This window comes from Erithacus rubecula, assembly GCF_903797595.1.
Source record: "Erithacus rubecula genome assembly, chromosome: 3".
In the NCBI taxonomy this organism is placed as follows: domain Eukaryota; kingdom Metazoa; phylum Chordata; class Aves; order Passeriformes; family Muscicapidae; genus Erithacus; species Erithacus rubecula.
The window spans coordinates 2,170,766-2,198,382 of record NC_136689.1 but is presented as its reverse complement, the minus strand read 5'-3'; the positions used below and the strand labels follow the sequence as shown (position 1 = coordinate 2,198,382).

Below are 27,617 nucleotides of genomic sequence, written 5' to 3'. Positions count from 1 at the left end.
AATTTCCACGTGCATGTGGCACTTGGGGACATGGTTTAGTGGTGGACTTGGCAGTGTTGTGTTAATGGTTGGATTCAGTGATCTCAGAGGCCTTTTTTAAACTAAATCAGAGAATGGTTTGGGGATTTGAATGGGTCTTAAAGATCCAGCTCCAACTGTTGCCTGGAAAGGCTGACTTGGAACAGAGACTAGATAGAGTAAAAGGTATAAAATAGGATTTTATTGCAAGGATACACTTCAGGCAGTGCAACAGCCTGGCTGGGGCTCCACTCAAATTAAATCCAAGATGGATTTTGGTCACGGGTCTTTACACTTTTATAAGTTTTGGTTCATCTACATACTGGGGTCAATTATCCAACCGCCCAGGTTATGAAGTCTCAGCCCCCTGACTTGTTCCTTTTCCCTTGCCATTTTTTCTGCTTTTTGGGTACTGGGTGTCCTTGATTCTCTAGCAAGGAAGGAATTGTTTTGTCTAATTACCCTGTGAACAAAACTTACTAACACCTAAAATGAAATTTCAGAGTTACACACTAAGTAGCAGAGATTCTGAAAAATACAAAAGCTAAACCCCAAGGCATCACAACCACCTGCAATGATCAAGGACCCTTCCACCAGACCAGGTCCCCCAGAGCCCCATCCAGCCTGGATAATTCCAGGTCCACCCTTGAAACGACGGACACAGCCCCCAAACACGCCTTGTCCTACCTTTGACCCGCAGCGTCGCCGTGGTTTGCTGATCCCCAGAGTCACAGGTGTATTCCCCAGCATCCTGAGCCTCAGCCCCGTAGATGAGGAGCTCAGCCCTTGTCCCCTCCTGGCGGAACTCGTACTTGTCCCCGGGCCGCAGCCGCGCGTCCCCTTTGCGCCACTCGAGGCGCGCGTGGGGCCGCGTCAGCTCGCAGCGCAGCACCGCCGTGCGCCCTTCCTCCACCTCCTCGTTCTTCAGCCACTGCCTGAACAGCACGGGCAGCCCTGCACAGAGGGGGTGAGGCAAAGAGGGGGAAAAATATTATATAACGGGTGATGTTGGGAAGGGTGTGAGCGGACAGGAAGGTCTGGCGGGATGCGTGCGTATAACAGAAGGATTTTTGAATGTAGAATGGAAGAAGGATAGAATGATAGCAAGTTTTGATGTAGAAAAAAAATGCTGAGACAGTTATACTGAGTAACTAAAAATGCAAAGAGCATGTGAGTTGGAAGGGGCTTTTACGACTCAGAGCAGAGGTAAATCCACTCGAACGAAAAGATGGTTTTACCAAGCAAAAAGATTTTCACAGACAAAAATGCCATGTTGCAAGTAAAGACCTCAAAATTTTCCACTGCAAGAAAACTGAAAAACAACTAGCTTAAAACTGTAACACACTAACTTTTTGTGATTAGAAAATAGTAACATGACTATGGTAATGTTAGTAGTTATCGTAAGCTATAGGTAATAATATAAGTATTGATTGGTTGTCATGTTTTAAGAGGATCTGTAGTGAAAAGTATATAATGCATTGCAACCAGAACTAGAAGAAGATTTCAGACGAACCCTCAGCAGTGGCTGAAAATGCTGTGGGCTGGGCTCTTGTCTTGCTGCATCATTTGGATACAATAAACAGCATTTTTAAAAAGCCACCTGGAGTTCTGCATCCTTCATTTTAGGCTCTTAGAGGGTGAGGCAAAAATAGAGAAATGTTTTCTTGCTAAAGGTGTGCATAGAGCTATTCATGAAGTTCATGGACAATTCTGGCTGGGCATCCTTAAGGGATGCCCAAGTGAAACCTAGATAGAGGAGGAGGACCAGGAACAGGAGTTGATCAGCAAGAAAAAATTGATTTCTACGTCAGTGACATTTCTCTCCCAATATCCCAATAAAAATTCTTTTCACAAAGAATTCCCAACTAAGTTCATCAATTATTACTGAAGGCCAGATGCTCTCCATCTTTAAAATAAAATCATGGAATGGGATAAAATCACTCAAAGAACATACAAATATATATATAAAATTATAAAATATACATAGATGTGTATATATATACACATATATAATATTAGAATATATAGAGCATATCAGAAAATTAGAATATATAGAATATATTAGAATATTGAATATATAGAATATGTCGACTTGCATAATATAATAATATACAAAATATAATTTTATATATCTATATAATAATAATCATTGTTATTATTATTAAGAATACTATATGTCGATTACATTGGAATACTGGAATATATAAATCTGGGGTTACAATCCAAGGCTTCAGATCTTGCAGTCAGAGGTCAGTTACAGAATAATGAAGGGCTTGAAGAAGCCTCTGGAAGACCCCATGGATGAAGATTCCATCCATTCCTCTGGATCTCAGTTCTGATCACCCCCTCATTTTAAAATCTGGGTGTTTTCTAACCTGAATTTCTCTCACTGCAGCTTGCACTTGTTGCCTGTCATATCTTTACTGAGCTCTCCAAGAAGTTCTGTCTCTCTCCTCTGTAGATCTTCACTAGGAAGCTGCAGAGACCAATGAGATCTCCCTTCCACTTTCTCTTCCCCGGTTATCAAACACAGCTGCCCTTGCCTCGCTATATTTAGATCCCAGAATGGTTTTAAATTAGAAGGTACTATCATTTTTTTCAAACCCTGTCACAGTCAGGGACATCTTCCATACCTTCCTCCATCCCAAGTTGCCCAAGCCTCAGTGTCCAGCCTGCCTTGGACACTTCCAGGGATCCTGGGGCAGCCACAGCTTCTCTGGGCACCCTGTGCCAGGGCCCTCACCATCCTCATTGTAAAAAAATCTTTCTTCTTACCTAATCTAAATTGTCCCTTTTCTTTTAAAACCATCACCCCTTGTCCTACCACAACAGAGTTTGTCCATATACTCGATGTGCTCCAGCCCTGACAAACTTGGTGCATTCTGCAGCACTCGCTCCACTGATCAGCATCTCTCTGTAGTAGGAGAGCTCTAAAAATCGATGTTCCATCCTCTCAGCACTGTCTGGGCAGAGAGGAAGCCATACCTTTGACTTCCCAGCCTGGCCGTGGTCTTGCCAGCAGCCGTGTGGCAGCTGTATTCGCCGGCTGTCGGCGCAGCTCAGGTCGCGGAATGACCAGCGTGTGCACCTTCCCCTCCTGCTGGATGCTGCATGCACCTGTGGCTGGGCTGGATCACAGACGAGCCCTTCTTCCACTCCACGGGGACGTCAGGCTTGGACCACCTCGCAGGACAGGTGGGCAGTGCAACCCTCCTGCAGCTCCAGGTTGTGCAGAGCCTTCATCAAAGGTGACCGGGGCAGCTGTGGGGAGAGGGGACCAGCACTGCTGCAGGCATCCTCACCCAGCATCACCCCCAGGGCACAGCTGGGTGCCTGTAGTTACATTCGGAGCCAGATCGAAGAGGACAAACAACACAAGGCATTGGCGTGGGCTGTCTTTCAAAAATCGCTCTACAGATCTTAAAAGAAGGTTTTTCAGACTTTTTTTGGTAAATGTGATCTCAAATTATCATAAGTAGGAGATTAGTCCACAGCATATTCTTGACACTCCTTCAGCATTGATTCTGATCAGCTGCGTGGTTGGATGGTCTTCAAAGGATGTTAATGTTAATTATTATATCAAATAACATCAAAGGGTGTTAATAGTAATTACTATATCAAATACCATCAAAGGATGTTAATATTATCTTTGTTCTGTGTACAATAAAAACTACTGGAATGACTGACTCAGATTACTTCTCTAACTCACTAAATTGAATTAGCAGAATCTCCTAAAATTTCCAAGGCTCCCTAATCCCAAGTACACCTTTCCAGCAGTCAGAGCAGTGCCTGCTCAACCCCTCTTCCTGGGAGGCTGCTCACCTTCCACCTTCAGCCGCGCTGCTGACGAATGCTGCCCCACTTTGAAAGTGATGGACCCACAGTCTTCCAGGGTCACCTTCCTCAAGATAAGCTGTGCCGTGTCCCTTGGGCTCTGATCTCATTCATTTCGTTGGATTGCAGGGGGACATCCCCCAGGAACCACTGGGCATCCTGAGCTGTCTCCCGGGACAGCCGGCACTCGAACACCGCGTCTTCTCCTTCGCGCGCGGCCACGTCCTTCAGCCTCTCCACGATGGTGGCTGCTGCTTCTTCATGGGAAGGGCAACACAGTTTGAGATCTACTTCCTGGGTTAAATATGTTGTTAGGCTCTCTCTTGGCAGTACTATGCTGTTGTTATTTGAGGTCCTAAATGAGAAATCTGGAGGTGCTCAGCTTGGAAGAGAGGGATTTATGGCAGCTCGTAAAAAGGAGAGAAGAAGGGGTAGATAGTGACAGAAAAAAGTGGAATGGTTTCAAACTGAGCAGGGTTAGTTTAAATGTTAGAAAGAAATTGTTTCCCTGTGAGGGTGGTGAGGCCTGTGGCAAAAGGTGCCCAGAAAAGCTGTGGTCTGTCCCTGGATCCCTGGGAATTGTCCAAGTCAGGTTGGATACTAGAGCTTGGAAAACCCTGGGATAGTGGAAGGTGTCCCTACCCACAGCAGGGTGTTGGAACTAAATTATCTGAAGGCCCCTTCCAACCCAAACCATTTTGTGATTCTAAACTCCTGGAAATGTAGGTTCACAGGCACTATCAACATATTACAATGCAACAGATGCTTGATGCATGTGTATTATACACACATATATGGTTAGTCTAAAAGCTTGGAAGTTCTACTGTGTTGTGTGCATAACAAATATTAGTATGGGTATAATCATAACCTGTGTCCCAGCTAGAACAAGTTCACCTAGATCTCCATTTTCCAGGCAGAACTACAGCTCAAAGCATGATTAAGTGTTGTGAGAAAATTGTCAACAGGTTCCCACAAGTGGAAGTTAATTATCATTAAACCACAAAATCAGTGACTAAAGATCTGTTTCTAGAGGTGACTCACCAGCTCTTAGCCCTGTGAAACTTCTGAGATCCCCATGGTTCTCCTTGGCCGCAGGACAAGATTTAGCTGCCAAATTACTCAACCCTTTGCCCCTGCCAAGCCGTGCCCAGCTCTTCCCCATGCAAAGCCCCACCTTTCAGGTGCACTGCTGCCGTGGTTTGCTGGTCCCCTGTGTCACAGGTGTACTCCCCAGCATCAGCTTCGCTCAGGCTGTGGATTGTCAGCTCAGCCAGGGATCCCTCCTGACGCATTCTCGTACTTGTGGCTGGGTCGCAGCAGCGTCCCCGCCTTCTTCCACTGCACCTGAGGTGTTGGGTTTGGAGACCTCGCAGCTCAGAGTGACACTGCCACCTTCCTCAGCTTGCTGGTCCTGCAGGGGCTGCGTGAAGGTGACTGGAGATGCTAAATCAAGAAAATCAGAGGGGGGAAATAGGTCATGTGTCACTGCGTAACAAACCTTGTGTTTGATGAAACTCTGATTGCCGTCCTAAATTTGGTTAAACTCAATTTCAAAGCTGGTTTAAAAGCAAAGCAAGGAATGACAGAAAGTGTTGGATTTCCTGGAGCCCTAAGCTTTCCTGAAAAATCACTGGACACTTGCACACACTGAGCACCTCAAGGATGATGCTCCTTATTGCAACAGGAATTTGGGCGTGGATGCAGAGTTTTGAGCATCTCTGTGCATGTATCTCCAAATGACCTCAAAAGCCTACTCCAGATGTCCAAGCTCTTGTGTATCTGGGACAGAGCATGGAGGGTCTTCCTATAATATTCCTTATTTTAAAACTGGAGAAGCAGAGAAAGGAGCACTGGCAGTCTCTGCTGATGGTATCACTGGTGGGTCAACGTGGAGTTTTGATGGGTGGATTTATGAAATGCCACATGTAGAAGTTTAGCTCCACAAGTCCAGTTCCCTGGAAGAACCTTGGTGGGATTTAACAATATCCTGGCTCATTTTTGTTTTTCCTGATCACGTGTCTCAGAAAAAGTCACCTTGATATTGTATTTGTATCACATGAGATTGGAAAAAGCCAGATATATTGTCACAGGACACCTGTTTTAAAGATCTTTGGCAGTAGAAGTGTTTAGGTGCCTTGCTCATTAGCTGGAGTTGTGTCCCAGTTAGAACAAGTTCACCTGGATCTCCATTTTCCAGGCAGAACTACAGCTCAAAGGATGATTAAGCATCAAAATCCCATCTTAATTTTAACTCCAGCCCTGGTTGTCTGAGTGACCACAGGGTCTCAAAGTGTGGAAGTAATTCCTGCACTTGGGTCCCTGCATTTTCTGTGCTTAAGACACCACAGGACTTTCAAAAGCAAAAGGACTCAGCAGCTTTTGGCAGTACAACATGTCTGAAGCCAAGGACAGCATAAAAAAATTTTCGTGGCAGAGTCTAAGGGAGTGGAGCTAGTTTCTTACCTTACAAAAAAAACCAGAACAAAACAAATGAAAAAAAAAAAACAAACAAAAAAAACCACCCAACACAACCTTAACAGTCAAAGTGGGTGCTGTTTGTTCATTTCCATTATCTCAGGTGTATTTTTCCAGAGTCTTCTGGTTTGTAAGTGAAGAATCTTTAAAGTATGGACTGTTCTTCCTGCCTGATTTTATACTTGGAGCTTGGGGAGATCAGCTGAGGGTTTTGATTTCACCTCAGCACTGGGCTGGGAGAGCTGGCAGCTGACGACAGCTGTGTCCTCCTGCACTTCCCTGCTCTGCAATTTCTCCTTAAAGACTGGAGGTGGCACTGAAATTACAAACAAAGCAAAGGGGTTTGTGTCTGCTTTGCTTTGTTTTTCAGGTACGTTTGTCTCATTTCCTGCAGTGTTAAAATTACAGCTGAATGGCTGAGTATCCAAAAAATCCTCTGACTTCAGTGTTATTTACTGAGGCGTTAAAAGAAGCTTATAAAAGGGAAGGATGGATTTTGGAGGGAGAATTTAACCAAATAATGGGAAGGGAAAGGAAGGGAAAGGAAGGGAAAGGAAGGGAAAGGAAGGGAAAGGAAGGGAAAGGAAGGGAAAGGAAGGGAAAGGAAGGGAAAGGAAGGGAAAGGAAGGGAAAGGAAGGGAAAGGAAGGGAAAGGAAGGGAAAGGAAGGGAAGGAAGGGAAAGGAAGGGAAAGGAAGGGAAAGGAAGGGAAAGGAAGGGAAAGGAAGGGAAAGGAAGGGAAAGGAAGGGAAAGGAAGGGAAAGGAAGGAAGGGAAAGGAAGGGAAAGGAAGGGAAAGGAAGGGAAAGGAAGGGAAAGGAAGGAAAGGAAGGGAAAGGAAGGGAAAGGAAGGGAAAGGAAGGGAAAGGAAGGGAAAGGAAGGGAAAGGAAGGGAAAGGAAGGGAAAGGAAGGGAAAGGAAGGGAAAGGAAGGAAGGAAGGGAAAGGAAGGAAAGGAAGGGAAAGGAAGGGAAAGGAAGGGAAAGGAAGGGAAAGAAAAAAACAGATCTGAGCAACTGGATCTGGTTGAAGATGTAGAGACATTGGATCAGATGGCCTTTAAAGGTCCCTCCAAACCCAAACTAGTCTATAATTCTAAAAGAGGTGAATGGAAATTCCGTTTCTATCCATCCAAACAGTGAAGCCAAGCCAGCAATTTCTCCAGGAATCAGTGAGCTTTTGGCAAGGGGGTGAAATGTCCCCTGTATCCATGGTGACTGCAGCCACAGAGGCTTTGAAGCACAAGCACCCCCAAGACACGAGGGGTGAATTATGGCCTTGAATTTGCTGCCAGCACAAGCAAAGCACCCCTGTTCCAACAGATCCTGTACCCACAGCACAGGGAGCCCTCACCTTTCACCCTGAGCTCTGCTGTCGGACGTGTGGGGTCCCACCCGGAAGGTGACAGTGCCAATGTCCTGCTCTGTCACCTTCCTCAGGGTCAGGGTGTGGATCTTGCCCTTCTCCACAGAGATCTCATTCATCTCATTGTTCTGCAGAGCCACGTCCTGCAGCTTCCACTCCACATCCCTGGCATCCTCGTGGGACAGCTGGCACTGAAAGGTGACATCCTCCCCTTCTGCCACCACCCTGTCCTTGAGGCCACTCACGATGGTCACGTCAGGCTCTGCCAGGAGAGATGGAAGGGAAAACCTGGATCAAACCATGGAAGCCTGCAGGGGTTTTTTGGAAGTCACCTTGCTCCAAAGCAGGCACAGGTTGCTCAGCACCTTGTCCTCCAAGGCAGCACAGCCTCTCAACCACATTCCAAACTCTGCTTTCAGTGTACTTGGCAAAGGACAAAGGAATTTTGGATAGTGACTTTACCACTTGTCCTTGCTAAGAGACACACTGCATATTGGTTTGGGGTTTTTTTAAATGTTTGATTGAGTGAAAAAGACATCAATATTGGATGTTTAAAATTAGGATTCTGAAATTTGTCCCATTTACACTTATACATTGTCACAGGATAACTTTAAAGCTAATCCTCTCTATTGTATTTCTGTGAGCAGATCTGCATTTTACTCCATGCTGATGCTCCAAACTGCCTGAGTCCCTGGTTGGCTTTGTCCCCTCCAGCAGGAATCAGTGGGTTAATGTGAGCACAGGGTTCTGCACTGCAGATTGCCTGAGTTCAGCCTCTAGGGACAGCTGGGCACTGTGCAAGGATCATACAGACAACCCCAGCCAGGCAGAAGCTGGAAATACTCCAAACCCACTGGGGAATACCAAAAGAATCATAAAATCACTAAGGCTGGAAAAGACCTCTAAAATCATCATCTCAAACCATTCAAAAAGCAGCCAAATGTCCCTCTGAGCAAGCACAGTGGATATTCCTACAACTGAGGTCACCATCTGCACAAAAAATGCTGCAGCTGGGTGTGATGTGCAGGGGATCCATGGCGTGGAGCAGCCCGTGGAGATGCTGGGGGTGTTTGTTCCACACCAGTGGTCCAACCTAAGCTCTGCAATGATTTTAAGGCCAGATGCAGCTGCCATGTGACTGGAAGCTGGGGCTGGACCATCTGTTCATCCCCATGCACACGATGTCAAGCAAATATTCTAAACCATGAGTCACAGATTACAGCTGTTTTATCCTCTCCTGTCCACCAAGTCAATCTTTGCTTTGGTGCATCCACAGACCATAAGATTTATTTTTTTTTTAATGATAGGAATCCTGTGCTCCATATTACAATAACTCATTTTATGTGATGTATGTGCATATAACTATCATGTTGCAAAATCTTAGTTTCCTGTAGGGAAAATCTCCTTGTTCCAATAAACAGCTCTTGCCTTTCACGGTGAGCTTGGCTGAGCTGGTCTGGTCTCCAGCCTTGCAGGAATATTCTCCAGCATCCCCAGGCTCCAGGTGGTGAACACGGAGCTCCCTGAGGGTCCCATCCTGCCACATTTCATACTTGGAGCTGGACTGCAGGAGGGCTCCATCCTTCCTCCACTCCACCTCTGCCTTGCTGATGGAAATCTCGCAGCGCAGCCTGGCTGTTCCTCCCACTTCCACCTCCTGGTTCCTCAGCTGCTGCTTCAGCTGGGGTTTGATGGCTGTAAAATGAGAAATAAATAATACATCAGCTGTTTGCTTGAGTGCCAGGTCTGCACAGCTCAGCACAAGGCACCTGGGCTCTGGTGCTGCAATACAATTTTGGATATTAAGCAGTGATATAAAAATAAAATCATTTTTTCCCCCGCTATGAACAGACTTACATTGTGTACTGATCCAGAGGATCAGAAAGTTTCCCAAATATCTTTATATCCCATAAAGTCCAGGCCATTCATATCACAGCTTTTATGCATCTGCTCAGCATATTGGAAACACACAAAGCAAATCTGGCTCTTTCTGTTTAAACCAGTGTAAATCTTTGCACTTTTACAGAAATACTCCTGATTTTCAACTGCTGAATAATGTAAAGCTTTAAACTGATTTCTGATTTCTCAGCTGTTTTTTCAAGACACATCACCAGTGAGTCCTTCCAGATGATGCACAAATGGACATTTATTCATGTAGAGCATGGAACAGCTCAGACAGCAGCTTGTCACTGATGGAAACAAGAAGGGGATATCTATGGGCTGTGTGTGAGCAGTTGGAAAAACAGGAATCTCAGTGCCTGTGGTTCCAGCAAAAAACACCACTGAGAGACAGGTAAAGCAGTCACTGGGCTCTTTCCCCCATAGCAGATGCTGGGGCTGCTTTTTGAGTCAGAGTCAGCAAAAATATGTTGTTTGAAAAGTTATGGCTTAGATCAAAGGCACAAATTCAACCCAACCTTGAGACAATCACAAAGATTTCATAGATGGTGCTGGGATAGCCCTGTTTGAGCAGGGAGGTTGGACCAGTGACCCACACCATGATTCTGTGACCCACAGTGACCAGTGACCCACACCATGATTCTGTGATCACTCACAGACACTATTTCTGGTTTGGTTAAACACAGCATTCTCAGGATCTTCACAGGGAGATTAAAAATAGCAACCTCAAAATGCCTTTTTGTGTGTGTGATTTGCTATTGATTCAAGGGAACCAGCAAAATTGCAAAACACCAAGAAGAGCTCTGTTAATATTTCAAAATCCCCATGACACAGAATTCCTTGCTTTTATCATATCAGAGGAAGAGGTCAGTGCACTGCACTCTGCTTCACATCCTTAAAGAGGAGCCCTGCCCCACTAGATCCTCTTCTCTGTACTCTGCATTAAGACTGGGCAGCTCTTTTCCTCATTATCCCAACTTTTTGGATTTAATAACATCATTCCCACAGCTCCACAATGCCTCTTCTCCTGCATCCCAGCTGGGTGCAATGCTAACCATTCACTCTGAGGACTGCAGTGCTCTGCTGGTCTCCCGTGTCACAAGTGTAATCAGAAGCATCCTCTGGCTCCACATTGTGGATCACAAGCTCAGCTGTGTGCCCACTTAATTTAATTTCATATTTGGCACAGGGGAAGAGCTCCACAGTGCCTTTCCTCCACTCCACAGCCACATTGTCCTTGGTCAGCTCGCACCGGAATCTCGCCGCTCCTCCTTCCTCTGCCTGCTCATCCTGGAGCTGCTTTTGGAAAAGAACTGGCAGAGCTAAAAGAGAAAAGAAAAGGATCAGCAGGATCTTTTAGTGAAGCCTGAGTCAAGTCCTGGTTAACACAGACTGACACTTGGAAAGTTACTCTGCTTTTCACTTATATTCCTAGGTAGGATCCATGTTTTCTAGTTTTCCTGGAGGGACTAGGAGAGAGATCTTGCTGCATCAGAAGAAGCCATCTGCACCCTTAACATTTATCTCCTTTGTTCCTTGACTCAAATTCTTCCCAGTGGTGAATTCATTGAATGATTTTATCCTTCAGTTGATCTAATAATGATCTCAAGAGCAAAGAACTTCAAAACTCCATGGACAGCCTTGAGAGGTCAGGGATGTCGTTGCCTGTCTTCTTGCAGGATTTGAAAGAAAATATTCTTTTTAAATATTCAAACGACATGTCATTTGAAATGTCCAGATGTTATGTTAAATCACTGCTTTTTCTTTAATTTCTCCTCTGGCACAAAGCTTGAAAGTATTTCCTATCAAAACCCAAAACTCAGAGCACTGGAAGACCAAAGTATCACCTTCTTCCATTCATATTAAAAATAAAAAAAAATCCTAATATATCAGATAAAAAGGAAAATATTCATAGAGAATAATGCACTTTAAAATATTCCTATTGCAATGGCTGTTTTTCCTGTTGGAGGCACCTGCTCCTTTAGCAGCCAGCTGACACCACGTACCTTTCACACTGAGAGCTGCCCTGGTTTCCTCATCCCCCGTGTCACAGCTGTATTCTCCTGTGTCTTCTAATCTGAGATTGTGTACCAAGAGCTCTACCAGGCATCCCCTCTGCCTCATTTCATATTTCTGGCTGGGCTGCAGCCCCACTCCTCCTTTCCTCCATTCCACTGCAGCACTGGGTTTCGACAGCTCACAGCAGAACCTGGCTGTGCTTCCTTCCTCAAATTCCTCATTCTGTAAAGGTTGCTTAAACGTGATGGGCAGAGCTGAAAAATTTGAGAGGAAAACATTTCAAGAGTGTTTTAGTGCAATAAGGATCCAGTCCTACCCTCATCCTTCAGGTGTGGCTTATTCCAATAATTCCATAATCCTGAGGATGCAACTCTCTGTCTTGGCAGGATCTTTCTTGAGCCACTGAGGGAACCAAGAGCTGAGGACAGGCAAAGTTAGGAAAGATCTGGTCTTAGTGGTCAACAGAATGGCCTGGGTTGGGGTCTGAAGGAAGAGTTTCCATGCCAGCTATGGATGCTTCAGGCAAAGATCACTGGGAATTCTTTTACACAAATCCCTGCCCCTCAATAGAGGTTTGTGGATTTGCAGTATTAAGCAAAGAGAATTTCTGCCCCAAATAAGGCTTCTATCAATGTATAAAAGATCAGGTTAGTATTGATCTTTTGGTAAGAGATCACAGTGAAGTGATAAATGGGAGGGGAAATGCAGATTTCAGTTAAGGCCTTGCTCTGGATGGTACAAGGAGTGAAGGAACATGGGTGTGGATTCAAATTGTCTGCAGTCAGCATTTCAACCTGAAGTTCAATCCTCCAGTAACAACACAGCACATTCACAGATCACAGAAATCCCTTATCCCCTAATTGGTGCATCTCTTACCATCCCAGACAGGTATTAAATCAAATTAACCATCCTTTATCCCATTCCCATATCCAGCCACACTCCCAGCACTCAGAGCAGGAGGGTTCAGCACATTTTTACATCATTGCAACATTCAAGGCCAGATTGGTTGAGGCTGTGAAAAACCTGGTCTAGTGGAAGATGTCCCTGCCCATGGCAGGGGCTGGAATGGGATGAGCTTTAAAGTCCTTTCCAACCCAAACTATTTTGGGATTCTATTATTTAATTGCTTTCACTCTTGACATACTGCAAGAAGAACCTTTCTACCTTGTGTGCCATGCCCATTGTAGTGGTTTTCTTGGTTAAAAAGGGATATAAAATAGAAATATGACTTGGATATGCTGCAGCTCAGGAAAAAGGAAGGAGAGGGGAAAATGAAAGCACCAAAAGAGAGGGTTTTTCCCAGATATCCATCAACCTCAATGCTCTAGATTCAAACTATGAAGCTATTTCCCCAGAGAAGTAATAGGAATATCTGCAGACCAAGAAGAAATGGATTTCAAGAAGTTATATTTGTCATGAAATACATAGAACCTATTCTATGTTCTAAAAATGGAATAATAGTTTTCCTACTGTAATAGTAGCCAGCGTGCTGCCCTGATCACTGAAGAAGTGTCCTGAAGATCAGCAGGGAATTTTCAGAGTTCAGATTCCCTCCTAATACAGAGACCTGCAAGAGTTCATACTCCCTCTTAAGGCAGGGAATGTTAAAAGTTCAGATTCCCTCTTAAGGCAGGCCACTTGCAGGAGAGAGTTTGATTATTCTGACAGCAGAATACAGAAAAAATGCACTTAGCTCTGCATGGCAATTCCCATTTTCTGCCTGACCACTCCATGAGCTGCACCCTTGTGATTTACAGTCTTTTCCTTTAGCACCACTAAACCACAGTTGTTATTTTTATTTTCAGAAGATATTACAGCCTCTTCCCTTGGGTTTTTTTACCATTGACAGTCAGCGTGGCAGTTGTCTGCTGCTCTCCACACACACAGGTGTAAACTCCAGCATCCTCCTCCTCCAGCTCATGGATAATCAGCTTTGCAACAGCACCATCCTGACTCATTTCATACTTGCTGCTCTCTTTGAGCACCTCCTGCCCTTTCTTCCACTCCACCTCAGCAGGTTTTGTCAGCTCACACTGCAGAGCAGCTGTGCCATTCTCCACAGCTTCCAGGTCCTTCAGCTCTCTCTTGAATTCTGGAGGCAGCACTGAAGAGTGAAAGAGTTACCACAGAGAGGGTGAATTTTCCTTAAAATGCAGCTTGGTGAGGTGCTGGGAAAAGGGTTTCATGGGGAAATACCAAGCCCTGATCCAGGTCAGTGGAACACAGTGGAAAACCTTCCCCAGCTTCCCTGGATCAGGGCAAGGAAAGTGAGATGAACCAGCAGAGCTGAGGGGGAAAAACACCAACAGGGAACGTTTTTCCTAATTCTACAGAAGGAAGAAGCACAGAGAGAAACCAAAAGCAAACAGAAAGGGATGGGAACAGAGATTTGGGCAGGTTTGGAGGATGTTCACCCCAAGGATTACATTACCATGAACTGTTAAGGCAGCAGTGCTGGTCTTGTCTCCACACACACAGGAATAATCCCCACTGTCACTGAGCTCCAAGCCATGCACCAGCAGCTCCACAGCACATCCCTGCTGCCTCATGCTGTACTTGGTGCCCGAGGTGAGGGTGTGCTGGCCCTTCCTCCACTGCACACAGGCAGGGACCTTGCTCAGCTCACAGTGCAAAGTGGCTGTTCCACCTTCTACCCCTTCCTGGCTGGTCATTTCTTCTTGGAAAAACGGAGGCACAGCTGAAGGATGCAGGTGAAACTTGTTACAAACTGAGGGTGTCTGCAGGGAGGGGTGAGGAAATGGCAGGGGAAAGTTGTGAAGGTTGTGACAGAGGATGGGTGAGCAGCAGCCACAAAGAGAGGAAAGAAAAATGAAAATATCCTCGTGGGAATAGACAACCTAATCCTTTTGGATTTATCCTGGCTTCCTACAGCAAAACTGCACAGTTCAACAGATTTACACCTTCCTACCAGCTTCCTCCTCAGAAAAAAGCAGAATACCAGCTCTGAGCTCCTCAATTCACATTATTGGTGTCTTCCACAAACTTCATGGCTTTGCACTCTCTGTTCCTACTGACAGAGCTGCCCTGCTGTGCTCTGACTCTTGGCACAGCCCCTCACTCATCCTCACTCTTTCTCCCTTGAGATATCCTTGAAGAGACACATTTTGGACTTACAGATTCTTCTTGATCCCAAAGTAAATCTCCAGTTGCTGAATTCCAGCCTGGGTTCTCGTCTCAGAACACATTTTTCCCATTTTCCATAATTCTTGTACCCATTGCAATTTGCATCCTTGAAATAAATGTAGTGACCTTCACAAATGCCCCTCTGTTAACTAGGTGGGATGATATTTTATCTATTTAATAAGGCTGGATATCTCAAATTTCAAAATCAGTGTCCAGTATTAGAGACTTAGTCAAAATATCCAGGCTAGAAGACAAGCTTAGCCCTGATTTAGCACATTTCCCATTCCAGCAGTGTTAAGCTGAAACATCAGACTTGTTCTTCCAACAGAGGAAGACCAGAAGGAGGTAACAGAAAGAATTTATTCTTTCCTCAGAAAAAAATCAGTGTCCCAATGGAAATTATCTCTGGGCATCAGGACAGAGATTATGAGCACAAAGCCCAAAATGGACATAACTTAGTGCAGAGGAAATGATAATTAACAGAGACTTATTCTGGATACTCCTTACTCCCTGTATTAAAATGGTTGGTATTGAGAATTCCAGAAAGGAATGGCAAAGAATAAGCAGAACTGTGGTTTAGAGAATAAATGAAGGAAAGGAAAGACTAAAGAACAATGGGATTATATGATAAGAAAGGAATGGCAGAAGGGAGAGAAGAAAGAGCAGGCTGGTGTTTAAGGAAAGGAAAAGGCAGAAAGGATGCCACAGAGAAATGCAGACAGGCATTTTCCAAATTCCACAGCCTGCAGGTGAGGAAGGGCAGGGAACATTTTCAACCTGATGGAAGTTCAGTTAATAAGGATGAACAGACAGATGTGGAAAACTGAGCAGCTGAGAGCAGAGGACAGATGTTTGCAGCCAGCAGGTGAGGGATGGCTTTACCCTGCACTGTCAGCACAGCTGTGGTCTGCTGCTCTCCACACACACAGCTGTATTCTCCTGCATCCTCCTCAGCCACTTCATGGATCACCAGCTCTGCCTTGAGCCCTTCCTGCCTCATTCTGTATTTCCCACTCGGTTTGAGGATGCTCTGCTCCTTCCACCACTCCACTGGGGCAGCCCTGGAGAGCTCACAGAGCAGGGAGACTTCTCCACCTTCTTCTGCTTCCTTGTCCTTCAGCTCTTCCTTAAACACTGGTGGCAGAGCTGGAGGGTGCAACGTGGACAAAGGGACAGTAGAAAACCAGAATTAAACCTCATTTTTACTTTGAGGTTATTTCCCCTCTTGTCTTTTTCTCAGCCTTGTAGATATTCTTATCCATAACCAAGTTCAGAAACTCTGAAAGTGTCTTCAAGCATAATGTGATTTCAGTCACCCTGAGGGATCAGTTCCTGGGTTTTTGTTGTTATTTATAGTGAAAGAGCAAAACAAAGACCCAGACATGAGATCAACAGCACTCAAAAATAACACTGGATGCAGAACAGTTCTGCTGGATACAGAATTATTTTACCCACACAAATGTCATTTTTGGGAGGCTGCTGTTGTTAGTCTCTGGTTTGTTTTTATTAAACTGTAACAGCCCCATCTACATGAAAACAGACAGATTTAAAAATAAAACTACTCCTAGTTTTAAATTGCTGTTGGAAGGGCTATTACTCCTCATTTTGGAAATCATAACTCAAAGACAAAACAAGCTACAGGAATGAAGCTCTGGAATAACACTACTCTCACTCTGCATGTCTGACTTATTTAAAGAATTTGGAACCTTCAAAAAAAACCAACCAACCAACCAAACAAACCAAAAAAACCAACAAAAACAAAACAAAACCAAACCAAACCAAAACAAAACAAAACAAAAAAACAAAAAAAAAAAAACCGAAAAACAAGAACAAAAACACAGCCAGAGAATTCCCCCCTCTTTCTGTTCCCCCAGCCCTCACTTCTCCTTTTCCAGTTCCTGGAGAAGCCCATAGCTGGGTGCTTTGGAGAAACTGTGGTGGACTGAAGTGACCTACAGGGTTGGAGCTGGAAAATACAAATATCCAAGAAGAGGAGACTTGCACAGAAGGAAACTTCTCATTTTCTCCTTTTAAAGGACAGATTAATAACGACCCAAAAATTCACCATGAGCGACTTTCTCAGGAAGAAATGAGTTATAAATAGAATGAAGGAAGAAGGGATAAAAATAAACTACTGACCCAGGAAAGAAGCAGCTACATTTCAGAATTATATCTACCTCAAGAGACTTATCAATATTAATAAATTCTTTTTACCATGAACTGTTAAGGTTGCTGTTGTCTTCTGGTCACCACACACACAGGTGTAATCTCCAGCATCTTTTACTTCTAGCTCAGGAATGACCAGCTCTGCAGTGGTGCCAGACTGTCTCATTTGATATTTGTCACTTGCTTTGAGCACTTTGGGCCCCATTTTCCACTGCACAGGAGCTCCTTTGGTTAATTCACATCTCAGAGTGACTGATGCTCCTTCTTGGGCTTCTTCATCCTTCAGCTCTTCCTTGAAAAGCACTGGCAGGGCTGGGGATGGAAAGCCAATAGAAAGTGTATTTAAACTAAGAGATCAGCATTGTGAATTCTCAGCTGAAGTTCAAACCTGGCCAAATCAGGGGTTTGAGGCTGAGGTTATCACCGTGAAGATCTGAAAAATGGAATCCAGCAGTAAGACAAGAAGTGCTGAGATGAACAAAGTACAAGATTTAAGGTAGAATTTGAAGGATTTATCACAGGACAGAATATTTCAGCTGATCTAACAATTCCTGGGTGCAATTCCCTCAAACCTACAACACAGCACAGTGTCTGCAAGGAGAGCCAGTCCTGCCCTCAGCTCCCTTCTCTGCAACACCAGACAAAAAATAAACACCTGAACAAGAACTGGGCACGAGATAACAGGTGGGCACTTCATGGGGGTTTCAGAGAAACAGAAAATGGACAATGATCTGCATTTACCCTTGACTGCCAGAGAGGCTGTGCTCTGCTGCTCCCCACACACACAGGTGTAATCTCCTGCATCCTGCAGCTCCAGGTCACGGATTTCCAGCTCTGCCAGGCCACCCTCCTGCCTCATGATGTATTTGTCACCTGCCCTGAGTATTTTGTTCCCTTTCTTCCACGCCACAGCTGCAGCCTTGCTCAGCTCACAGCTCAGAGTAGCTGTTTGGCTTTCTGTGCCTTGCAGGTCCTTCAGGTCTTCTTTGAAAAGGGCTGGCAGGGCTGCAGGTCACAAAATGCACAGAGGGAATTAAAAATGACATGTGGCACACGGGTGACAGGAGGGGTGGGGTGGTACAGAAGCAGAGAACACTTCAGGGTGCAAACAGGGTGTTTCCCTCATAATTCTGGGACATTGGACAAACCAAAAGACAGAAAGAGAAAAGCAGCATGGATACAACCAGATGCTACAGAGAATTTACAGATTTAAAGAAACAATTCAGCCAAAGATGAAGACAAACACAATATCAATGAGCTGGCATAGAAATCCACAATAATACAGTTGCTTATAATACAGATAATATATTTATAATCTGACACAGACAAATAATATATAAAATAATACAGATATATTATTTTACCATGCACTATCAGAGCTGCTGTAGTCTCCTGCTCTCCACACACACATGTGTACTCTCCAGCATCTTTCAGCTCCACATCCTGGATAAGCAGCTTCCTGACCAAGCCCTCCTGCCTCATCTTGTACTTGTCACTGGCTTTGAGCAAGGTGCTGCCCTTCCTCCACTCCACGGGGGCAGCTTTGGTCAGCTCACAGCTCAGAGTGGCCACTTGACCCTCGGTCACCTCCTTGTCCCTCAGGCTCTCCTGGATGCCTGCAGGCAGCACTGAGGATGCAATGGGAACAGGGTTAAAGGGAGAGACACAGCCTGCAGGGGAGGGAATGTGGGGAAGGAAAGGTGGGGAGGTGTCTTCAGGCTTGACCCCACATCTCTTTTGGGGATTAGGTTCCAAAACCACTCTGTACATGGGGAAAGGTTTCAACCCTTGTCTTGGGTGCAGTATAGGATGTGACCAGAAATGTGAATTCTGTACCCATCTGTTGCAGCAGGGTGGGCCAGTGCCCCTGATCTCCTGGCACATATTCTCTGCTAATGGGCCATCTTTAAACCAGCTGGGCAATCATCTTTATCTTCCCACAGCCCATCCTCCCTCCAGGAGATATCTCCTGTTCATGGCCACTGAGTCCCAGTGCATGACTGATAAAATTCCATCATCCCACTGGGAGATGCTCCAGCCAGGGGAGGAGCCAAGCCTTTCCTACCCAGAGAAAAAATGAGATTTTGGACACCAAGGGACCTTCTTTCCACTGGATTCCAGAGGAAAGCCAGACCTTTCCACATCATCCCTGGAGCTTCAGAGGAAACTGCCCCTTCTCCAGGAGCACTGCTGCAGCTGAGCCACATCTGCCCCTGCAGGAGGATGCAGCACCATGGAATGGGACTGTGCCACCACCCTGACTGACTGACTGTGCCAGCTTGGATTCTGACTCTGGCAGGGTTGGGATTGTTCTTTGTAATACTGCATTTCTATTTTAATTTTCCTTGTAAAGAACTGTTATTCCTAATCCCCATATTTTTGCCTGAGGGCCCCTTAATTTCAAAATTATAATAATTTGGAGGAAGGGGGTTTACATTCTCCATTTCAAAGAGAAGCTTCTGCCTTTATTGGCAGACACCTGTCCTCCAAACCAGGACACCCTTAAATCACAAAATTCATCCTTGTGGTTGTGCCATGCAAGGCCAGACTCGGATGACTGTGCACAGATCACAGTGGTGACAGAAACAATCCAAAGCATAATGTCAACAGGGATGGGATCCAGATGGAGCTGGTCATTACCATGCACTGCCAAGGATGCTGTGCTCTGCTGCTCCCCACACACACAGGTGTAATCCCCAGCATCACCCTCGCTCAGATTCTGGATCACCAGCTCTGCAGTGACATCCTTCTGCCTCATTCTGTATTTCTCACTAGGTCTGAGGGTTGTGTGCCCCTTTTTCCACTCCACTGGGGCAGGCTTGGTCAGCTCACAGTGCAGAGTGACTGCTTCACCCTCCTTGGCCTCCTCGTCCCTTAACTCTTCTTTGAACAGGGCAGGAAGGGCTGAGAAACAGAGCAGCAAAGTTTTCATGACAACTCTTAACCACCAAAATACACCATATTCACCAATATTCATCCCTGCCTGGCAGTGAGCATCATCTTACAGAAGGAAGATGTTCATTTCTATCATAGACAAAAAATGTCCTCATCATTTCTTTCAGCAAATATTAAATAAATTGACAGATTGTTTTAGAGATTTATGGAAGATAAACAGCAGAAATGGGGAAACTTCATGTATGGTCAAAACTGCAACTTTCTCAGTATAACCCTAGCCTAGAAAATTGATACAAAAAGTTACACCATTATCACATGGCAATCATGCTGAAGGGAAAAATTATAACATTTTAATTTACATTTTAAGGATGCCTTCACCCCTAGTCCATAGTTAGGATAAGACTAAAGAGTAGAATCAGAGAAAAGTTTTTAAAATGCTTGGGTAGGAATAAAAAGGAAAGAGAAGGATGATGTAGCCACTGCAGAAATCTGCCATAAATCCCTCACCCAGGCAGTTCAGGGGCTTCCTGACACCTCATCCCTTCTGGAACAATAAACAGAATTATTCAGACTGTAAGACTGGGTGGAAATGTGACATTATGGAGAAGCAATAGGATGGGATGACATTTCATCCATTTGTAATGGGGTGGGAACTACATTTGGATATAAAACAGCTAAGAAAGAGCTTGAGAGGATGATCTCCAATTCCTGACCCCGACTAGCAAGAAAGAAATAATTGAGAATAAGGATGTGGAGGATAATTGTGCAGACATTAATGTAAATAGATTAAAAGGAAGGAAACAACAAGGGAGATGTAGGTCTGGCTGTCTTTCAGGAATGGAAGTTGATGATGGGTGGACATGGGGAAAGCTGAAGTGTTTAATTCATTTTTCTTCATTATTATTAAATGTTTATTTTAATTAAGGAAGTAATAGAAATTCTGGCTTGGAAAATAAAATAAAATTCAAAAAGGATTGGAGAATATTTCAATAAGTATATTATCAAAGCAGTTTAGTGTGATGAAATTTGTCTTGGAATTCTTAAGGTGCAAGCCCAACCAATTTCAGACACTGACAGTGTCACTGAAAAAAATCAAAGAAAGTGGATGATGTTCCTCAAGTGTGGAAAAAACAGAAACTAAGAGGTGAAAAATATTCCCCAGATTTAAATATACACATTTAGTTCTTGCTGTGTAAACTAAGATTTTAAAATCCCAGAGAGTAAAGAAAGAAAAACCATTGGTGTAAAGTCAGAAGAGCTGACAGAGCTCCAAATTAAATGTTTGCTTTAAAATGAGCTGGATTCCCATGGTCTGGGTTTCACAGATCTCCATTGACAAAATGGGAATTGGGGAATACTCTTCAGTCTTGAAGCTGAATCCTATTCATTATGATTGTCATAGAGAAAGAGAGAGAGAGCAGAGAAGGATCCAAGGAATTGTGGCCAACTCAACTTAATTATTTGAAAAACTCAGATTTGCCAAGAGCTTTCCTCTTCACTAAGGAGTGGACCAGAGTAATTTTTTCTTGGTATAGATTAAGCTTCCTTGGCAGAAATACACATTATATGTTCTACATTATTATTTTAGTAAAGTTTTAACTTTGATATAGGTGGAATTACAGAAGGGAAAACATACTAATCTGAAAAACAGTTACAGGATATTGGACTGGGGTTTACACTCACAATAAAAGAATTAATTGAGCACAATTTCTCTCTATCCTGAGTTCAGGATTATTCATCATTTTCTGTAGTGACTTGGACAATGAAATGCAAAGTTTCATTAATTGTGAATATGATCTCAAGGTGGGAAGAGAGAGAGTGAAAACATTTCTTTAAAATTGATTAAGATATAGAAGACTTGTATGAAGTAGTGGTGATAAAATAGGCTTCAACTCAGCAAGGGCAGATGGAAAATATTGAAGGAAAATCAACAATAAACACAAGAAGGAGCAGATCTGCAGTGAGGAATTTGGGGTTGCAAGAGTCCATGGAGCAAGGCCAAGTAAAAAAAAAAAAAAAAAATCAAGTCTGATGAAAATAAAGAAATCCTGATAATCAAGATGTATAACTTGGAGTGGGTTTTTTTTTTTTTTTTCAAAATTTATGCACATATTTCTTTATTTCCATAAAATTTGAAATAAGGAATAATGACTTCATATGGTTCAAGAAAGACTTGTGTTGAAATAAAAACAACTTTCTGACAGAAATTATGGTGACTTGGGGCTCAAGGATGGACTGACCAGTACAAGTCCATTTCTACTCTATTTTTCATAGTTAAATTGGAAGTTCAAGACTTGAAGCAATCCTTTTTTTTTTATTGGTAAATACGAAGATGGGCAGAAAAGCAAAGAAATCCACTCCCTGAATTCAGACCTACTGGATTTCCAGGTGAAAGAGAGGCTGAAACAACTTCTGACTATCCTGCATTAATAGTGAAAATAAAGCTTCCCTCTCTTCCATGGAAAATTTGCAGAGGAATTTGGCTGAGGACTTGAAATATTCTCCTACTCTAATACTGAATATTCTGCAGTACCTGAATAAAAATCAACACTGTTCTGGTCAGAACTACAAAGAAAATTATACTGAACCAAGTTTTCTTTTTAGTATTTAAAATTACTTCTCAAATCCTGATGCAACTTGAAATAAAATTGCTCTTTTAAAGAGTAATGAATATTAAGTTTAATCAAAGAGCTATGAATGTTCCTGCTGCTCCATCTGTCTAGGTTCAAATCAAAAGTGATTAAAACAGAAATTTAAAAAAAAGCAAATGTGTGGCATCATTCAGCTTTTGGTGTGGTACAAAGAAATATAGCCCTGCACTGACAAGAGCAAGGAGAATAAACAGGGAAAATATTAGTAAAAATCAATGGAATTGCAGTTGTGGTTAGAATTAGACAAAAACCACAATAAAAAGAAGAAAGTCTGTTATGAGCAGAATTAATGAAGGCATGAGTAGAGAAAGAAATTGCTGTGTGTCAGTGCTGAGGCTTCCAGAGGAGGAGGGACAAACACCACCCAAAAAAAAAAAAAAAAAAAAAAAAAAAATCCCAATTCTGTGTATTTTTTACCGTGCACTGTCAGTGCTGCTGTTGTCCTCTGCTCTCCACACACACAGCTGTATTCCCCAGCATCCCTGACCTCCAGGGCATGGATCAGCAGCTGGGCCCTGCTGCCCTCCTGCCTCATGGTGTATTTCTCACTGGCTTTGAGCACTTTGTGCTTCTTTCTCCACTCCACGCAGGCAGCCCTGGACAGCTCACACTGCAGAGTGGCTGTTGCACCTTCCGTGGCTTCTTCATCCCTCAGCTCCTTCTGGAAGTGCACAGGCAGGGCTGGGGGGGTCAAAAGGAGCAGAATGTGGGACCATGGAAGTGACTCAAGTAACCAATGTGGTCTGGTAACCATAAGTTATACCATAAGTGATAAGCAAAGACTTTCCTAATCAAATCCATCAGGGTTGGTGATCTCTCTGAGAACCATAAAAACCTGGCTTTGCAAAGCTGGAAAACACCTCATTCCCAAGGCACAGAGGGTTTTTTGTGGTGAAGTCCATGGTAGGAAGTGAAGAACCACATCAGTCTCAACCTCAGACCTGCCTGAGACCAACCTTGGATATTGCCTGCTGGAATGGAAAATAAAGCCTCGCCAGAGCATCTAAATTCTATGGAAATTGCTGCTGAAATAGTTTATAAATGAACCTATGGCATCAATTTCACTTTTCCATGAAGGAAAGGTCCTTTCTAACCCAAAGCATTCTATAATTTCACCTCACAGAGTGGTCTAGCAGAGCTTGGCCATCAAATTATACTGAAACACTAATAACTGTCTCAAAAATATCTCATCAAGAAATCTTCTCAACTTGAAGATTGTGGCATCTTCACAATCAAGAAAACAATAATGTGGTTTTCTATTTCTCAGCACCTACTGAACATAAGGATCCAGAAAACGAGTTAGCACCAGGATGAATATCTGCAATTTTTGCCATGAACTTTCAACCTGCACCTGACACGAACCAAAATTCCCATGTCCAACCAGATATTGCTAAACTCATCAGAAACAGGGCTGCACTTTCAAAGTGCAAGCATCTCTATGCTCTTAAAAAAAAAAAAAATGCTGTTTGAAATTTCTCTCTTTAATTTGTCTCATATTTCCTTTTTTTTAAATTTTTACCATTCACTTTGAGCGCAGCCGTGGTTTCCTGCTCCCCACAAGAGCACGTGTAATCTCCAGCATCTGCCAGCACTAAATCATGGATCACCAGCTCAGCCACCGTGCCCTGGCACCTCATGGTGAATTTGTCACTTGTCCCCAGGGTTTTGTGTCCTTTCCTCCAAGCCACAGCAGCTCCAGCCTTGCTCAGCTCACAGCAGAAAGTGGCCGTGCCATTTTCTGTGCCTTCCACGTTCTTCAGCTCTTTCTTAAAGTGAGGAGGGAGGGCTGAGGGTCACAGGTGAGAGAGAGAGCACTTTAAAATCGAGCAAATATCGTGTCTTGACTGCCCCACTGGATTAAAACACTTTAAAATGTTTTAGGATGTACAGAACCTGAGAGCAAGGGATGATTTCAGGGGCATCCCTGACTTGTGTTTTGCAAAACATCACATTCAGCATCTCACAGTGACTTGGAAATCAGTGAGCACCATAAAAGAGTGAGTTTGGACAGCTGGAAAATATCTTATTCCTAAATCAGAGGGTATTTTATTCCTAAATCAGAGGGTGTTTTTAATGATAAGAGACATGGCATGATATAGAGAACCACACCACTCTCAACCCCTCAACTCTCACTGATTTGAAAATCTGTAAGACAATAATATCAGTACTGAGAGGTATGTTTTAAAGGCATTTTAAGATAAAACAACAGAAAGCTGATCCCAAGATTTCTAGGAACTATGCACAGCTCTTTCTCAAAACCAGATTAAGAATTAATATGAACACCACGTTGCTTAAAATTAAAATTTCATAACTTTTCAATTTCATCCAAGAAAATCAAGTGAAATCTCAGTTATATGCCCTAAAGAAATTAATGAGTGAAAATACTTCAAAGTGCTATTTCTGACTTCATCAAGCTTTTCATTATCCACTTCCAGCTTCCATTAACAGGAAAGAGCAGGGACTGAAAAGACTCTGTGATGCTGTTTGTCAATCCCAAAGGAAAGTCTTTCAGTGGAAGATATTCCCAGTGGTTGGAACAGCTGCCATAACATTTTAAAATAACAGAAGGGATCAAGAGCAGATTGTGATCCCACAGGATCACAGATGACAATGCAGAAAATTCCTATTAACCCAGATATTTTACCATGCACTGTCAGGGAAGCAGTGGTTGTCTTGTCTCCACACACACAGGTGTAATCTCCTGCATCTCCTTCCTCCAGGCTGTGGATTGTCAGCTCAGCAGTGGTGTCCTTCAGCCTCATTTTGTATTTTTCACTAGGTCTGAGCACCTCCTGCCCCCTCCTCCACTCCACCAGGGCAGGTTTGCTCAGCTCACACTGCAGAACAGCCGTCCTGTTTTCTGTGCCTTCCACATTGACAAGATCTCTTTTGAACAGTGCAGGCAGAGCTATGGGGTGTAATATGAAAAGAAAGGACATCAAAACCCTTAACCACACCTTGGGGAACTCAGGGATGGGGCCTGTGGCCAGTCCTTCACCATTACAGGAAAACAAATCAGTCTGGAAATCTGCCTCTAATAGAATATCACAGGATCCCACTGGGATAATTCTAACATTAACTTGTTCACATTCACCACTTCACAGCTGATTCCAATACTCCACCTATTTCACTCTGAAATAATCTATCTTGAATGTTAATCACCTGAATTTTGATTAAAAGTCATCAGCCAGGGTGACAGCACTGATGGAGATTCCCACCTTTCCTAACTTCATAATTTGTATTTCTGGTTTAGAAAAAAAAATCATAACATAGCTTCAGGTGCACCTTTAACCCAAGATTTCAAAAGATATAATGACACTAATATCAGGATTACAGGGTTTTTTTTAGCAGCATCCAAATAATTGTCTTATGATGTGCCATTAAAATAGAATGGAAGTGACCTAGTGATGAAAATGATAGGTCAAAAGAGGGGAGGAAAAGAAATTCCTCCAGCTGGGAGAAAGAAGACAAAGAAAAAGTCTGGGGGAATAGATTTCTCCTCAATTCCCCCTTGTCCTTGGCAGCTTTTAATCAAAAGAGATATCTTAAATAAAAGCTGTTGTTCCATCTATGGGAGCTGTACATGAACTGCTCCTTCTGGAGGGGCAACCAGAGCTCATCACCATTCACCATGGAAGAGCCAGGAACAAAATTCCCCCCATTATTCCCTAAGTCAGGACCTGCAGAATAATGCTGAGGGCTGGGGATTTATTGAAGAGCTGTTTCCTCAGCAGAATGTACCACAATCCTGCAAAAGAAGAGGGTGGTCACTCATTTCTGAATGGAAAAACCTCTCACTGACTGAGCTCAGCAGATTTAAAGAACATTCCCTCAGGTTAAGCATGAAAATCCACTGATGTCATGGAGACACAATGAGAAATCCCATGAGAATAATCTTCTGCTGGGGTTCTGCTCACTCTTGCTCTTTGAGATGAGAAATCCTCACAAGTTTTCTTTACACTGATACAAAGCCATCAAAAACTGACAGACAGTGGGAGATGGGATGGAACAGCACCAGCAGGCCAAGGAAATGCAGCAGAATCAAAACACCAAAGCAAGGGGGAAGGAGAGAGAGAAAAAGGATGTCCTTGAGGCACTGCTGCCCCAACAGAGAACGGTTTTTTTACCGTGGACTGTCAACACAGCCGAGGTCTTCTGATCTCCACACACACAGCTGTATTCCCCCGTGTCTTCCAGCTCCAGATCTCGGATCAGCAGCTCTGCAGCTGTATCTTCCTGTCTCATCCTGTACTTTTCACTGGGTTTCAGTGCCTTGTCCCCCTTTCTCCACTCCACCGGGACGCCCACCGTGCTGAGCTCGCAGCGCAGAGCGGCCGTGCCACCGTCTGTGGCTTCCCTGTTCTTCAGCCCTTCCTTGAAAAATGCAGGCAAAGCTGAAGGACAGCAATACCAGCAGTGAGATGGAGGACTCCAAAGAGTTAAAATTATGTGTAAGTTTCTTTTTCCCCCTCTTATCTTCAACTGGTTTATCAACGCAAGAACAGAGATTCTCATGGGTCCCCGTGAATCAGCGTTGGGGAAGAAATGTCATCACCAGGAGAGGATTTAATGCTTGCAGAAATCCACAGAGGTATTTTACATGTACTTAGAGTCACAAATCAATACAAATAGAGGTCAAAAAAACATCTTTTTTTTCCCCTATGAAATTTCAATCAAAAAGAACAAACACCAATTTGAAATTTCTGGGAAGAAAATGGTTTTCTTTTATGACATTTTAAACCACAACGGGAGGGTGTTTGCTGTGTTTTCACATACTTAAGCAAACAGAGAGACATTTTACATTTAAAAAAAAATGAAACACTGGAGTTTCATTTTAAATGTCAGTTTGAAATGAAGTGGTTCATTTCAAGACATGGTGGGAAAACAGGCATTTTCACCTGAACTGACATACCCTTTCAAAGATGTCAGCTTCAGTAAAAATCAAAGTTTTCCCTGAGAATGGTTGTCCTTTACAAGTTCTGGGCCTGTTTTACACAGAATTTCCAACTGAATCCCACGACAACTGGGCTGTAAGTATAAAAGCACTCTGTTGCCTCAGGAATGGAGTATGGGCATAAGATTCCATGGAATAACCTAACCTTTTGGAATTTTACAAAACCTTAAAATCCCTAAGACACAATCCCTTTGAAGCAA

At 43.6% G+C, this 27,617-nt stretch overlaps 1 protein-coding gene across 1 annotated transcript in view; it reads right to left on the bottom strand.

Moving 5' to 3' along the window:
* The window catches only part of OBSCN (obscurin, cytoskeletal calmodulin and titin-interacting RhoGEF), a 176,748-nt gene that overhangs the window by 79,054 nt on the left and 70,077 nt on the right, over nucleotides 1-27,617 (bottom strand). Inside the window, 34 exon segments of the mRNA XM_079300531.1 lie at nucleotides 706-972; nucleotides 3,004-3,013; nucleotides 3,015-3,062; nucleotides 3,064-3,087; nucleotides 3,089-3,139; nucleotides 3,141-3,197; nucleotides 3,199-3,261; nucleotides 3,263-3,279; nucleotides 3,841-3,933; nucleotides 3,936-4,109; nucleotides 5,027-5,147; nucleotides 5,149-5,196; nucleotides 5,198-5,286; nucleotides 6,375-6,426; nucleotides 6,428-6,457; nucleotides 6,459-6,490; nucleotides 6,493-6,536; nucleotides 6,538-6,643; nucleotides 7,678-7,699; nucleotides 7,701-7,951; nucleotides 9,118-9,384; nucleotides 10,644-10,910; nucleotides 11,595-11,861; nucleotides 13,448-13,711; nucleotides 14,039-14,305; nucleotides 15,634-15,897; nucleotides 16,966-17,229; nucleotides 17,659-17,922; nucleotides 18,282-18,545; nucleotides 19,558-19,821; nucleotides 22,881-23,144; nucleotides 23,983-24,249; nucleotides 25,108-25,371; nucleotides 26,591-26,857. Of these exon segments, the coding sequence (XP_079156657.1) occupies nucleotides 706-972; nucleotides 3,004-3,013; nucleotides 3,015-3,062; nucleotides 3,064-3,087; nucleotides 3,089-3,139; nucleotides 3,141-3,197; nucleotides 3,199-3,261; nucleotides 3,263-3,279; nucleotides 3,841-3,933; nucleotides 3,936-4,109; nucleotides 5,027-5,147; nucleotides 5,149-5,196; nucleotides 5,198-5,286; nucleotides 6,375-6,426; nucleotides 6,428-6,457; nucleotides 6,459-6,490; nucleotides 6,493-6,536; nucleotides 6,538-6,643; nucleotides 7,678-7,699; nucleotides 7,701-7,951; nucleotides 9,118-9,384; nucleotides 10,644-10,910; nucleotides 11,595-11,861; nucleotides 13,448-13,711; nucleotides 14,039-14,305; nucleotides 15,634-15,897; nucleotides 16,966-17,229; nucleotides 17,659-17,922; nucleotides 18,282-18,545; nucleotides 19,558-19,821; nucleotides 22,881-23,144; nucleotides 23,983-24,249; nucleotides 25,108-25,371; nucleotides 26,591-26,857 (5,313 nt within the window).